The sequence below is a fragment of the Chaetodon trifascialis genome, chromosome 10, assembly GCF_039877785.1.
Source record: "Chaetodon trifascialis isolate fChaTrf1 chromosome 10, fChaTrf1.hap1, whole genome shotgun sequence".
Lineage (NCBI taxonomy): Eukaryota > Metazoa > Chordata > Actinopteri > Chaetodontiformes > Chaetodontidae > Chaetodon > Chaetodon trifascialis.
The window spans coordinates 28,865,250-28,880,344 of NC_092065.1; the positions used below are offsets into that span (position 1 = coordinate 28,865,250).

Consider the following 15,095-nt stretch of genomic DNA (forward strand, 5'->3'; position numbering starts at 1 on the left):
GGCCTCTCACAGACGTCTCATTTCTGTGTTTGTGCACACGGCCGGCAGAAAGGCGGCTTTGCTTTGCGAGGCGTGCAGTCGTCCCCTCAGACGGTCTGACAGCTCTGTGCAGCGGACGTCTGACGTGATGTCCTGCATACAAAACCTCCACGTGTCTGCCGTCAGGTTAATATTAGGAGCGTGGGTGGATTACTGAAGGGGTCTACCAGGCACAGGCTCAGGGGCCAAAGGGGTGAAGGGGCCCTTGTTTGAAGTGATGGGAAATATTTCTTTTCACTTTTCTACTGACCAGACAGACACACAACACCACAGAGAGACCTAAAATGACTACAGAGGGATGCAAAAGCTCCACCTCTGCATCATTTGTGCTTGTTTTGTGTCTCTTTCAGTCGTAGGTGTGTTGTTCCCATGCGAGGGGGGTGGGGGGGCTTTTCCATGTCGGTGCCATCGGGCTCGTTGTCTCATAATCCGTCCGTGATTAGCGGTCGGACGCTGCGGCAGGATGTAGAATTCACGCTCATTAGCGGCTGGTGCGACGTTAGCGGCCGGCAGCCCAGACAATGGGGATGTGTAATGATATTGTAATTACATGGTAATTAATATGTGAGCAAACAGTGGGCCTGCGGGGGCGCTGCCCGCCTCCACACCAGATGGGAAGGACTGATCATCACACAATCAGCCAGAAGATCTTTCATTCGCTCAAACGACTGAGTCCGCCGCCGCCTCTCCGTCCTCTCCAACACCTGATTTCACAGTTCTGTGGTGAGGATCTGGGAATCGGGAGATTAAGCAGATTCTCCTCATTTAGGCAGCTCACCCCGTCAGGAAGCTGACAAACGCGAACACGGCGTGTGCAGCTCCATCTTTGATTTCCTTTATTTCCTTACAGGAGCTCTGCGAGCTCCGGCTCGTCCAGTCTCAGCATATGCTCTTCAGATTCATTGTTAAGTCAAAGTGTGATTGTGCAGCCGCTGAAAGAGACGCCGTTCAAACGGCACATATGGTCGAACTGTTGCAGGCTGGCTTTGAAAACTCCCCGTCGATGCCAGAAGTAGAATTTCACACAGCATTATGGGACTCTAAGCCCGCTATTCAGGAGCTTTAGCAAAAGGACCCCTCCATATGGCCTCGCCTAATGCGCCGCCTCGCTGCTGTGCACACACCCCCCCCCCCCCCCCCCGTTAGCTGCATGGACCTCCCCATGCAGAAATAACAACATCAATGGTCTCACCCTCGCGCCACTTGAGAGTATTACACTCCTTTTCATGCTTCACTTGATCAAAACGGAAGGAGTGAAATTTACGCCTTTTTGATGTGCTTTTTCCCCGCTGCTTTCAGGCGAGCGGCGCTAACTCGTTCCGCCCGCCGCTCCGCCGCCACCAAAGGGCCAACAGATGCCCGGCGCACGGAGGCCGACTGTTGGTGGGCAGCATCCGGTTTGTGCCGGGTCACGTCGCTGCTCCTGTGCCTGTTGGAGGACGGCGGCTTCGCCTGTTTAATGGAGGCTGCCGCGTCCTGCTGAGGCAGACAGGTGTCCATCATGTCACAGCGTTTGAGGCTCATTCAGGTTTCCGCCGCCATCCGCTCACCGTTTGTAGGCAGCAGCTCAAAGCGCATGAGGCTGATTTTACGCGTTTAACTCGTTTCCAGCCGCGCTGAACGTCCCTGCTGATGACACTGAATCAGTGTCTGAAGCTTCGAGTCCTTTCAGGTCTTTCGTTGGTCAGCCGTCGCTTTCCGTTCACTTTGGGAACGTGTTGGTGATGAGATGCACGTCATGCAGCTCTGCAGAGAGGAGTGTTCACAGGCCCCCCCCCGAGCCCACGACCCCCCCCCCCCAAATACAGCAGCACGCTGCGCTCGGCTGCACGTCGAGCCAGCTGATTGGTTGATCCAACGGGATGTTTTTCCTGGTGTTTCTGTGTGTTGTCATCAGACAGCTGTCATAAATATATACACACACGTGTGTTTGTGTCACATGTCGTGTCGTCCTCACTGGAAGCAGGCGTCCACACGAGGGACCGAGTCCGTTTTCTGCTTTTTAACGAAGCATCGAAACATCGAGGACGAGAATCACTCACAGCTCCTAATAGCAGCGTGTGTGTGTGTGCATGTGTGTGTGCGTGTGTGTGCATACGTGTGTGCGTGCGTGTGTGTGCGTACGTGCGTGTGTGTGCGTACGTGTGTGCGTGTGTGTGTGTGTGCGTGCGTGTGTGTGCGTACGTGTGTGCGTGTGTGTGTGTGTGTGCATGTGTGCCTGCGTGCGTGTGCGTGCGTGCGTGTGTGTGCGTACGTGTGTGCGTGTGTGTGTGTGCGTGCGTGTGTGTTCGTGCGTGTGTGTGCATTTGCATGTGTGTGTGTGTGTATGTGTATGTGTGTGCGCATGTGTGTGCGTGTGTGTGTGCGTATGTGTGTGTGTGCGCGTGTGTGTGTGTGCATGCGTGTGTGCGTGTGTGTGCATGCATGTGTGTGTGTGTGTGTGTGTGTGTGCATGTGTGTGTGTGTGTGCGTGTGTGCACGTGTGTGTGTGCATGCGTGTGTGCATGTGTGTGTGTGTGTGTGCGTGTGTTTGTGCATGCGTGTGTGTGTGCGTGTGTGTGTGTGTGACCCAGGTGGAGGCACAAACAATCTCAGCGAGTGTCGGAAGAGGCCGGCGGGCGAGGCGGGGTTCAGTTAGCACCTGCTAATGAAAACCGCCGCCCCCCTCCCCCCCGGGCTCAGCGGTCAGCCTGCATCAGCACGCCAACACAGACACACCGCCAAAATAAACCTCCATTAACCATCCCGCACACGACCACAGGTTCGGTCCCTCGTCCCCTGACGGCCGCGTCCCGCTCGATTTTCACGCTCTCGGTTGTTGGCTGAACGAGGAACATCAGAGCGGCGAAATTAAACGAGCGGAAAACAGCAGAAAACAATGTTCCATTTGTTTGATCCAGTTTACAGTAGCAACGTGAGACGAGGAGGAGGAGGAGGAGGAGGAGGAGGAGGAGGAGGAGGAGGAGGAGGTCAGGGCTCGTCAGTCCAAACAGGCCAACGCTGCTCATGTTGTTCATCTTCCAGTTTGAGTGCAGAGAAACTTGTTTTCCTGCTTTAAACTGCACAAACACCAGAGTGAAGGATGGAAACTGTTCACGAGTCAAAGGAGTCTGCTGAGACCTGCAGAGACCTGGTCCAAGGCTCAGACTCATCGGAGGCCGAGGACAGACGGCGTCTGCTCGCCGTGAGGTCGAGCTGACGGCGAAGAGCAGCTGAAACGAGCTCTTCCTCAGGCTTTAGAAGAAACGGCTTCTTTCCAGGTCGGACTGTTCAGTCGGTGACTCTGCTTCTGATTGGAGCGTTCAGCCGTGAAGACGCTCAGAGACTATGGTTCCCAGCGTCCTGAAGGACAGATCACAGCAGCTGTTTGCTCGTCTTCGGTCCAGTTCAGATGTGGACAGAAGAGCGTTGAAGGGGTGAACGGATGAATCGGGACGGACGAGTCGGGAAGACGTTACGTCTCAGAGAACAGGAAGACGAGACGCTGCAACCACGTTTCATTTCCGTCATCGAGCTGATTTCAGAGAAACTTTCATCAATCAGCGATGACAAAATAAAACAAGAATCATCCAGAAAACACACTGATGCTACAGAGACACTTTACAGTATTACTAAAAATATAAATGATTAATGAATATTATAATAACGATTGATAATTGATCATGATTAATTAATTTTAATGTGTGATTCTGAAGTTTTTCACAATTTGTTTAACGTCTCGTTTTGTTTCATTTCTTCTCTTCAAACCTCTCGGACGCTTCAAGTTTGTAAGTTCATTAGTTTGTTGCTCGGAGTGTTTGTAGATCCAAAGTTGTTTTTATGGTTCCTTTTGTCAGCCTGTTAGCATTAGCGTTAGCGTTAGCGTAGCCTCCGTGTCCTCTCCTTCAGTACATCCTGTCCAAACCTTTGAACACTCTCTGCTGTAAAGGACATGAAAGACCTGGGACAGGGTGTCCATCAGACGCTGCTTCACCCATGTGACACGTGAAAGCAGCTTTGTGTGAATGGACTCATCGTGTCTTCGTCCTCCAAACATTGGTGGTTATTCAGACTGATGAGACACATTAACGGCGTCATTAGTGACGTGTTTAAACAACACAGTGCAGATGGGATAACCGTCCTTGAATGTGGCTCTTTAGCAGAGAATTAACTCCCATTGGCTTGAATTAAAGCTCGTATTATTACAGAGCAGTGAGAGAGAGTGTGTGTGTGTGTGTGTGTGTGTGTGTGTGTGTGTGTGTGTGTGTGTGTGTGTGTGTGTGTGTGTGTGTGTGCAGCTTGCAGCCAAATCTGTTTAAACTAATTAACCATGAATTCACTTCAAAGCAGGACTTTATTCAAATGAGGCGACTTTGTGAGAATGAAACTTCTCAGATGTTTGAACATCTGGATCAGCTGAGTGTCTCCTGCTGTGAGACGTCATGTCCTCACACAGACGTTTGACTCATTGATGAGTCGATGGACAACAAAACGATCTGCGTCTTCTGATAATCGATTCATTGATTGATTTTTTTTAAGATGATGATGTGGAGGACATGATGGGTTTTTTTTCCCTGTGAATATATATTTCTGTATCTGGGCCTTATTAGCTGGAAGACAGGGGGACCACAGCACGAAGCCTTACTGTGGTATAAGGACCCCACAGAAGATCAATGTTTTCATGTTCTGTCTCATGATGTATCCAGACGTTCTCCAAAAAAAAGCAATTTATTATATTTATCTACATAAATATCCATCTTTCTTCTCATGAAATCTAAATATGGACGAAGAGACTGTTATTGGCTGCTGTAGTTGCTAGGATTCATATGGCAGGTGGTGATTGGTCAAATTGATATGAATATAAACGTGAGCGAAGCGTTTATGTCGACAGGCAGGAAGAACAATAGCAGGAAAAGCTCTGTGGTCGTCGGCGGGCCCCTGGAACAGTAACAGGTTCTGAAGTTTAACTCCGAGAAAAACTTCTGTCTGGTCTTTATGAAACCTGAATATAGAGAGACATGATGCTGCTGAAGACAGACAGGTAGAGCTGTGTGTGTGTGTGTGTGTGTGTGTGTGTGTGTGTGTGTGTGTGTGTGTGTGTGTGTGTGTGTGTGTGTGTGTGTGTGTGTATGAGACTATACTGGAGCTTTGCTGGTGTTACTCATAGATTGTATATATCCACAGTCAGTGCTGCATGATAACCTGCTGGTGGGGTGTGTAAACTGTGTGTGTTCATACTGAAGGAAGGTGTGTGTGTGTGCGTGCGTGCGTGCGTGCGTGCTTTCAGACGGCTCTTCACTGGGCAGCCAAGCAGGGCCGTCAGGAGGTGGTGGACATGATGCTTCGCTCCGGAGCTGACGTCAACGCCAGATCGGTGAGCTGTGTGTGTGTGTGTGTGTGTGTGTGTGTGTGTGTGTGTGTGTGTGTGTGTGTGTGTGTGTGTGTGTGTGTGTGTGTGTGTGACAGAATCAGCCATCACGCACTTTAATAACTTCAGCTGGACCTTTGCTGCATAAACAAACACAGTAACGTCCAGCCTGCCTTCAACAAAATATTCACCCCATAACAATAATATAACAGTGTGTTTGATCCACAGAGGATGAGGAGGGTCCTGCTCGTACCAACACACACACACACACACACACACACACCCCCTGTGAAGCCTGTCGGGGCTGTTTGATTATCCAATTATTGCTGCTCTCGTTTAACCCTGCGGTTGTGTACAGTCGACGCCCTGTGAGACCTTTCCCCTCCAATTACGCGTTCAGCCTCTCAGGTTCGCAGCGTTAACCTCGGCCGGCGGCGGGCGCACAGCAGACAGCAGCACAGAGCGGTTCAGGTCCTGAGAGTCCACCAGAGTCCTGCTGCTGGAGCCGCTTCGGCACAGAGCGTCAGGGGCGGTTATGTCCGTCTGTCCGACCGTCTGCGGTCCTCCACCCTGATCCAGACTGAGACGTCTGCTGGATGGTTGTGAGGAAACGTGGTTCAGACATTCACGTTCCTTCAGCATGAACGCTAAAAACTCTATTGACCCTCTCACTGTTCTAGCGCCATCACCAGGTCAACACTTGAATGTGTTTGTGTGCCTGCAGAGCTGACGACATTCCCATCAGCCTCAGCTGGACTACTGTTTACCGCTAACTAGCTAATGTTAGCATGCTAACTTGCTAAACTAAGATTGTGAACATTGCAAATATTAAACATGCTAGTCATCAGGATGAGAGCGTGTTAGCATGCCAATGTTAGCGTTTAGCTGCAGCCTGTTAGCATGGTTGTCGACTGCGCTCACACGAGTATCTAAATGGTGAAATTTTATGGATTTGCTCGTGGAGGTTCAGCAATTTTGGTAAACTTTTATCTGCGAGTTTGCACCGTTTACGGATAGCAAACCAGACCTTTAAACAGGAGACAGGAGGACATCATGCTGATACAGCTTTTAATGAACTGTGGACACTTACTGTCCCGTTAGTGACTGAGCTAAGCTAAGCTAAGAAGCTAATGAGTTCATAATCTAACTGTTAGCACACTCGCTGGCTTCGCTTCGCTCTTTAATGAACAACAAATGTTGAGTCAACAGGACATTAGAGAAGAAAATACTGCGCTAGCACGTTAGCTCGCCAGGTAGCCTCGTCACTCGTCCACAGAGACGAAGACGCACAGATGAATTTCTGTGACGCCTGAATTTAACTCTGCTGCTTTAATGTTGAAGCTCCGACACCTTTTAGTCGTTTTAGAGATCCGTTCAGGCGTTTTGTTTTTCTCTTTTTGCTTTCAGTCAATAAAAATGGAGTGAAAATGTGCTTTTTCACACACACACACACACACACACACACACACACACACACACACACACACACACACACACACACACACACACACTGTGTGCATTGGATTGATTCGAAAGGGGCAATGTTGTGATTACTTAATGGCTTCCCAGACAGCCGTGGGCCTGCAGAATTCAATTTAGCATGTGCCTCAGTGAGTGTTAATCTCCTCTGCCGCCGCGCTGCTCGTGATGTGCACACAGGAGATAATGTTTAAGCCCCAGCAGAGCAAAGCAAAGCAGACAAGTCACTTATTGGCTCCATAATTACATAATTAACTTTTTGTCTCTAATCGTTAAGGAGGTAATGGCTCCGATAAAAAGACCCTCAGCTCGAGCAGCCAGCAAATCAAAAATCAATAATCCATAGAGCGGCATTAAGAGGAGTGAAGCGGCTCAGGTTTCAGTGATTGGTTTGGATTCGCTGGGGGGGGGGGGGGGGGGGGGGCAATGGTTTTCTAATGGATTTTCCCGAGTCGGTGGGTTTCTCTCCATCTCAGGCCTGCAGAGCTGTAAGGACTCACCTGGAGTTACTTTTTAGGATGAAAACACAGAAGAAAAGTCTTTGTTAGTGTTTTATTCTTATTCTGAGACCTTTGGAAACATCACCTGACGCCCTGAAACACACCCGAGTCTCTTCTTTGACAAATGTTATTCAGCAGCTAAACAACAAACAACAGACAGACTGACCAACATTATGACACAAACCTGTTTCTCTGCTGTGAACCAGTTTAATCTGCTGCACATTAAACTGGATTTTCCTTCACAAACTTTCTCCTTCAGCCAAACGAAGAGACACAGGCATCGTTTTCCTCTTATTATTATTATTGTTGTTATTATTATTATTATTATTATTATTATTATTATTATTATTGTCAAGATCATTTGTGTTTATTGAAGGGACACTGCAGTGACTTCATGTCTTATTTAAATAAAGTTTGCACATTTGAAACAGACAGATTTAAAGGTCCAGTGTGGAGGATTTGATCCTACATTTCCCATGATGCAGCTGGAGAGTTAATTTGAAGCTGAGTCTTCGGCTCAGCTTCAGACTCTGACGGACGTTGAAGGACCGTGTTGTTGTTTCCACCATCAGATCTTCTGCTTTCACTGCGTTTGAGGAGCAAATGAAGTCAGAATATTTTCTCAGCTTGTTTTTAAATCACGTTTCCAGATGTTGAACGCAGTTGACTGAATCTCTGTTTTCTCTCTTTCTTCCTCTTCTCACCCTCCTCTGCATCCACACCAGCACGTAAGTGAGTTTCTGAGCGTTTCAGCTCCACATTTCTGCACAAAGACGAGCCGTCGGAGCAAAGCCCTTCAGTCTCGCCCTTAAAGTAATCAGAGCTCTGACGCGGCGACTGGACTGAAATGACCTCCGGCGGCGGCGTGAAATGAGTTTGCGGCCTGTCTTTGATCTTGTGCTCTCACTCTGTTTTCTTTGACCTCTCTCGTGCCGGCTGACCCGCTCTCAACGCGCCTCTCTGAAGGGGGTAAGTCGACTTCACGCACCTTTAAAACGCACTCAGCAGCATGCGAGACACAAATGTGCTTAAACGGCAGTCGAGCAGAGGAGACGGAGGTTTCAGAGAGAATCAGAGGAAGACGAGGAGACAATCCCGTCTCTCTCCACGACGAAGGGCAGCTCACTTCAGGATCACGTTCATGACGTGGTTTCAAACGCAGAGGCTTCGTCCTCATCCAGGTGTGAGCGCAGCGGGCGGAGCTTCGAAACGGTGTGCAGGTGGGACATTCAAGGACTTTCAAGGTGACACTGAAGGACTGAGCGCGGCGTGCTGCGGCTCTGCATCTTCAAATCATCTTTCTCTAAATGCAGATCTGCATCAGCGGGTTTCAGACAGACGCTTTAAACTCATCTGTTCAGTTTCACATGGACGTGGTTCTGTCTCACGTCCTCAGTCTTTCACCTAAAGGTCCAGAGTGGAGGACAGATGAGGACCTGAAGCCTGGGAGGGAACCACCGTCACTACGAGTCCAACCGAGGGAGCTCACCGGAAACGCTGGTGAACTTCATCTGACAGGAAGTGGTCTGTGGCGGGTTGTCGGGTTCAGCTTCAGCTTCACGTTGTTTTTGAGGTAGTGTTGCTTTCATCAACGAAAATTATGACTAAATATCGTCGTCAACAAACCTTCATCACATGACGAAAACGAGACGAGACGCAGCGTAAATGCTGGTCATGTGACAATAACGACAATTAAATATATAATGCAGTAAAAAAAAGAAAAAAAAAGGCTAAACGTGGTTTACAAAATAAAAGCTCTGCTAAAACATCTCTTCATTTTCGTTGACTAAGAGACGAAATGTTCTCACGTTATTTCGTCTCGTTTAGTCGCGTCGTTCTTATTATTTTGCAGTATTTCTGTTTCCTGCTGCATCAGGTCGCTCTGCGCAGTCGCAGTGATGTCACTTCCTCAATCCCGCTCGCGGCGTTATTTAGAAGATGCAGCTGCGTCAGTTAGCGTTAACGACAGACAGCTGACGCAGAGGACGCACCGATGGCCGGCCAGCTGGGCTTCGTCTCTGGGACAAAAAGAAGACAGGACATTTGGACACACTTTCATTGTGACCTCCTGAGAACTGAGGGAAAAAGTGTCTTTCAGTCTTTTTTTTTGTGGTTTTCTGCCTCTTTGGAGCTAAAACAACAACTCACAAATAGAATTTTGTAAAAATGTTTTGAGTTTAGATTTTACGGCCCGTCCACTGTGGTGGACAACAGAACGGTTTTACCGTAACACCACGAAACCATAACAGGCTGACAGAAAACAGGCCCGTCCATTTTTAACTGAACTGAACGTTTGGCTCGTCTCTTCTGATGAACCACTGAACAAAATGTACGTTATTAAACACTCATAAAGTTCCCAACAAAAACTTTAACTGAACTCTGAGTCCCATTTATGATTCTGACATTCAGAAACAAGAAAATATGATGAGCAGAGTTAAAAAACAATATGTGGCTTTTCTCTTTTCCGGACATGTGTGTTGCTGCAGTCTTCACTTCGTCTCAGCTCCCCTCATCCCACCCACAGAGGACGTCCTCGACTGAGGACACCAGGACTGAGTACGGCAGCTCAAACGAGTCAAAAGATACAGACCAAAACCAAATGTCCACTACAGAGGACACTAATGAACAGGCTGCGTCTCAGGAGGATATACTACGAGGTACTTATACTACACTGACTGGGTTAAAAACAACTGCATCACTAAAAAGAGACTAAAATGCAGTTTTCATTGATTAAAACTAGACGGAAACAGTCTGAACGTGACTCCAACAGCTTGACTCAAAGACTAGACTCAGACTAAAGAGTAAAACTAAAGCCGGCCGACAGAAACAGGCCTGTGAGTCAGAGCTGCTCTGCTGCTGGAAACACGCTGGAAATGATCCTTTCAGCTGAAACGTGCTTCAGGTTCTTCTTCCTGTTTGTGTCCTCTGACCTGGACAAGGTGTCTCACCTGTCCTGCAGTGAACGAGTCGTCTGCGGGTTCATGTCCTCTGATTCATGTCTGTCCTGGACGCGGGTGCGTCTCTGCTCTGTGGACCGCGGTGGCGTCTTGGATCAGGACCGACGCCTCACCCTGGACCTCCGGCGCTCCCTGGACCTCCTGCTGAAATGACCTTTACTCTGACATGAAGCTCAAAGTGCATTTGAACACATGAAAGCGGCTCAACCTTCCAGGAAAATGTCAAATACTGTCGAGGACCGCAGAGACGTCTTCGCGCCTCGTGCGCAGGGACGTCCTCCTCTCATCAGGAGCGTCTGTCAGCGTTCAGTCTGAAGCGTTTAGCTGCGATTTGTCCAAACTGCACCGAGCATCAGTGACAGGAAGCACCGAGGAAGACTCCTCTGATCAGACACGTTTCTGTACGTGTCTCATCATATGGACACATGAGACGTGACGCGTGTCTCAGCGTGCAGGTGAGGACGCTGACAGGACGCAGGACGTGTGACAGCGTGCCGTCTGAAGCGTCTTTGTTGTGCACATCAAACGGCCTCCAGGGCCCGTTTAGAGTCAACATGGTGACGAGGGTTTACTGCACACCTCCTCTTCATCAGCCTGTCACCGACAGGCTGGACTGACGGGCCGCGCGCTGACAGGATGACGCGCGCCGCTCCGCTGGGACTTAGCGGGAGTTAATGTGTACAAACGACGGCGGCGCACGCGCGCGTCCGGATCTGCACGTCGACGGCGTCCAAATGAGAGAAGACAGACAACCGGAAAGAAGAGCTGCTCCTCGTCTCTCCTCTTTCCAGAAAGATCTGATCAATCAGACACTTTCAGGAGGACACGGCTCACAATCCAAACTGCAACTGAGTACATTTACTCAAGTACTGCACAAGAAGTACAACATCGAGGTACCGAATACTCCTCTCTCTTCATGCAGCTCAACACTATTACATCCATCAGCTTTAGTTACTCTTCATCTCCGTCCTGTCCAGTGAAAAGCTCGTATCTCCAGCTGTGCTGATGAAGAGTTCCTTCATCTTCCTCTTCTTCAGCTCAATAAAGCCTTTAAAACACATGAACGCAGCAGGAATATGAACCCACAAACACCTTCCACTTTAAGTACGTTTAACTGATACGCAGGACTTGTAACACTTGTAGTACTTTCTCAGTGTGGTATTAGTACTTAGTACTTAGTACTTAGTGGTAGTACAGGATCTGAATACTTGAATGAATCTTTCTTTACAGTTTGTTGATTATTGTTGCCTGAAAATAACATCAGACTCTGAGTTTCATACTGAACCCTGATTGAAGTAGGTGCTGATCTTCATCTTCATCTTCATCTTCATCGTCATCGTCATCGTCTTCGTCTTCGTGTTATTGTGAGTAAAGTGAGCTCATCGTCCTCGTCCTGTGTGTCTGTCCACAGGGTTACACAGCCCTCCACCTCGCCTCCATCCACGGCCACCAGCACGTCGTCCACGCCCTGATCAACGCTCACAGTGAGTCAGTCCACCTTAAATTCACGTTCCAGCCAATCACAGCAAGAGCTCCTCATTGACAAGCAGACACATAGAAAAGCACCTGCACAGCAAATGCCCCCCCCCCCCAAGATAAGATAAGATAAGATAAGTTAAAGCTAAGAGAGCATAAAAAATAAAACCTTGCTTGGTTTCAGAGTGGATACGACGACGTGAACGACTTTAACGACCCACCTGTCACCTGACAGGTCACGTCACCTGCTAACTGGATAATTAGAAACATAAACGTCACCACATCACCGGAGACACAGAAAGACAAAATGTGTGAACGTATTCCTGCTCAGATACATTTACACGAAACAGGCAGCAGAACTGAGATCAGCTCACAAAAACATGAAGGTGTTCAGCCAGGAGTGAACGAAGAAGCTGATTGGCTGCTGAGAATCAGAAATCAAAGAGCTTTGGTTAAAAACCAGTGAGTCAGTGAGCACAGACGTGTTCAGTTAGCCCTGTCAAAGCTCACACATGGTTTCATTAAACGTATGTAGAAATATGAAATATGTGTGTAAATGTGTGAGAACGCGCCGCTGAACGCTCCTGAGGGACAAACACAAACATGAACGTTCAGAGCGTCTCAGCTGATAACAGCATGAATAACCATGAAGCGCTTTTCAGACGAGGCCTCACTTCAAAGGACTCACTTCTGGTTTCTCACCAGGCGTCTGATTGGCTGAAAACTGAAAAGAGAAACAAAGAGAAAGAAAAATACACACATTCCAGACGATGTGTGTGCGTAAGACAAACGTTCATCGATTCTGGATCAAATCTCTGATAAACGTCGAATGTTTCCACAAACATCTCGCGTCTTTTCCAGAAGCCCAAAACGTTCTTCCTCCTGCAGGTGGAACTGGTTTGTCCTCTCATGAGCTGAAGTGGACGAGGAACACGTGTTTTCATCTCGCTGGCAGCGTCTGGCTGTAGTTATGTGAGAGGATTTTATTCATATCCAGAATTGATATTCACACGTTCAGAATCAGACAGCGAGGGATTCTTCTCTTTACGCCCCACAGACTCTCTGAAAGGCAAAGAAGGCAGCCATGCAAATCGCCTCGGCCACACAAAGACCACGCAAACGGCCAGATTGACAAGTCCAGTCCGAAGCAAAGCAGCCACACACACACACACACACACACACACACATGCACACACACACGCACACACACACCTCCACCCCCCCGCCTCCACTCCTCCCCAGGAAGAGGAGAGGCGGGAGTTCATATTGCTGATAATGAGGCACACCCGAGCCTTCAGCCAGCGGGCCGATTGATGATGGACTCGTGATGATCCCCGCGGAGCTCCGGCGGCTCCCCGCGCCTCAGTTTGATCCCCGTAAGCGCAGACGGCCATATGCTGCGAGTCAGAGCGCACGATCCGCCGCCGACACATATGGTCTGCAGGGTCACCGTCTCCAGACACAAAAGATGTTTCCATATGGCCGCTGAGGAGGGACGGACACCAACACGTAGACACATCCTCAGTCAGTGTCCTCTGGGGTCCTCACTGTCTCTGTCTCATCTGACCTGTCAATCAAAGCTGCCTTTGTTCAGAGTCCAGCAGCAGAAACAGATGAACACCAGTTTGACTGAAATCCCCCAGAGAGCACAACAAAACATGGTTCAGGACAATCAGAACTGGAGATACGTGTTTTTAAAGTGAGCTCCTCATTTATGTTGAAGTGGTTCACTTCCTGTTATTCTCTGGCTCATATGCTATGCTAGCTTTAGCTTGTTTGAAGCTGCTCATGGTGGTTAACCAGGTTTATCAGAGCAATAGCCCTGATGTTAGCCAGTACATAGTCATAGCCCTGATGTTAGCCAGTACGTAATAATAGCCCTGATGTTAGCCAGTACGTAGTCATAGCCCTGATGTTTTTCAGTACGTAGTCATAGCCCTGATGTTTTTCAGTACGTAGTCATAGCCCTGATGTTAGCCAGTACATAGTCATAGCCCTGATGTTAGCCAGCACGTAGTCATAGCCGTGATGTTAGCCAGTACATAGTCATAGCCCTGATGTTAGCCAGCACGTAGTCATAGCCCTGATGTTAGTCAGTAGCTGAAACTTTTAACTGCAGCTTCAAACTAAACTTCTTATAATTTCCGAGACATAGAATTCAATCCTGTGGAAGCGCTGCCAGAAAGCATTGTGGGAAATGTAGGAAGTCACTTAGTGCAGCAGGTAATGATGACAGTGGGCTCAGCTAAAGAAGTTACCACCAACTCTTCCTCACATGGACTCTGGTGGACTGTGCTGGACTTGGCTGCTGGTTTCGAGGAGGATACGGTTTCACGCGGCCTCCTCGCCGCAGCGGAGCTTCGGTTTCTCCGAGAAGCAGCGGTGGCGCTTTAAACTGTGTTTAATGGCGGTGGGAGGAGTGTTGGTGGGAGTGTAATGACCAGAGTCGGTTTCAGCGTGTAACCATTAGCTCTGCAGCGTCACGCTGAGGAGCGCCGCAGCGTCTTCCTCTGCGCTGCAACATGATGATGTGTTGAGTCTGCAGCTCGCCACGCGGGACATCAACACGAGCCGCGCTCGTCCTCATTAAACTCACTGCGACTTTGAAATATGGCAGCGAGTTACTCGCCATCCCAGAGGAACGCCGAGTCTTCACAGAGGAACAAAGAGCCGAAGAAGCTGCTGGAGATGCAGAGACCAGAAGAAACACGAGCAGAAGAACTACACACACACGTACAGAAAACACAAGCTGACCAATCACAGAGCTGCCTCACCTGACGTGCAGGTACACCTCTGAGGAAACGTAGGTGACCTCACAGTTTGTGCTCGTGGCTGAACGAGGCCTCGAATCACCACTTTACGTCGATGGCGAAGAGGTCGTGAACCGCAGTGACCTGCGGTGGACGGCGGGCGGCGACACTCAGGACGTCAGTGTTTTTTGGACTCACCCCCTCCCTCCCTCACTCACCTGCCCCCTTCCTCCTTCGCCCGCTCCCTCCCTCACCTGCTCTCCCGCTCCCTCCCCCTCCCTCCCTCACCTGCTCCCTCCCTCCCTCACCCGCTCCCTCACTCCCTCGCTCACCTGCCCCCTCCCTCGCTCACCTGCCCCCTCCCTCCCTCCCTCACCTGAAGCAGACGTTTGTCAGGAAGCGGCGGATGTGTTGTCGTTCATCCTGGAGAGGCTGCTGACTGTCCTCGCTGAGAGAAGGAGCTGTTGACCTTTCTCTGTTCTCGCCCCCCACCCCCCCCCCCACCCCCCGCGGTCCTCCCCCCTCCTCCGCGTGTTATCTCAGATAA

The 15,095-nt window shown here is 49.4% G+C and overlaps 1 protein-coding gene across 1 annotated transcript in view; it reads left to right on the plus strand.

Moving 5' to 3' along the window:
* Nucleotides 1–15,095, plus strand: part of LOC139338061 (ankyrin repeat domain-containing protein SOWAHC) — a 34,974-nt gene that overhangs the window by 18,219 nt on the left and 1,660 nt on the right. The window contains exons 6-7 of the mRNA XM_070972961.1: nucleotides 5,306–5,392; nucleotides 11,734–11,806. Of these exons, the coding sequence (XP_070829062.1) occupies nucleotides 5,306–5,392; nucleotides 11,734–11,806 (160 nt within the window). The remainder of the gene's footprint in view (nucleotides 1–5,305; nucleotides 5,393–11,733; nucleotides 11,807–15,095) is intronic.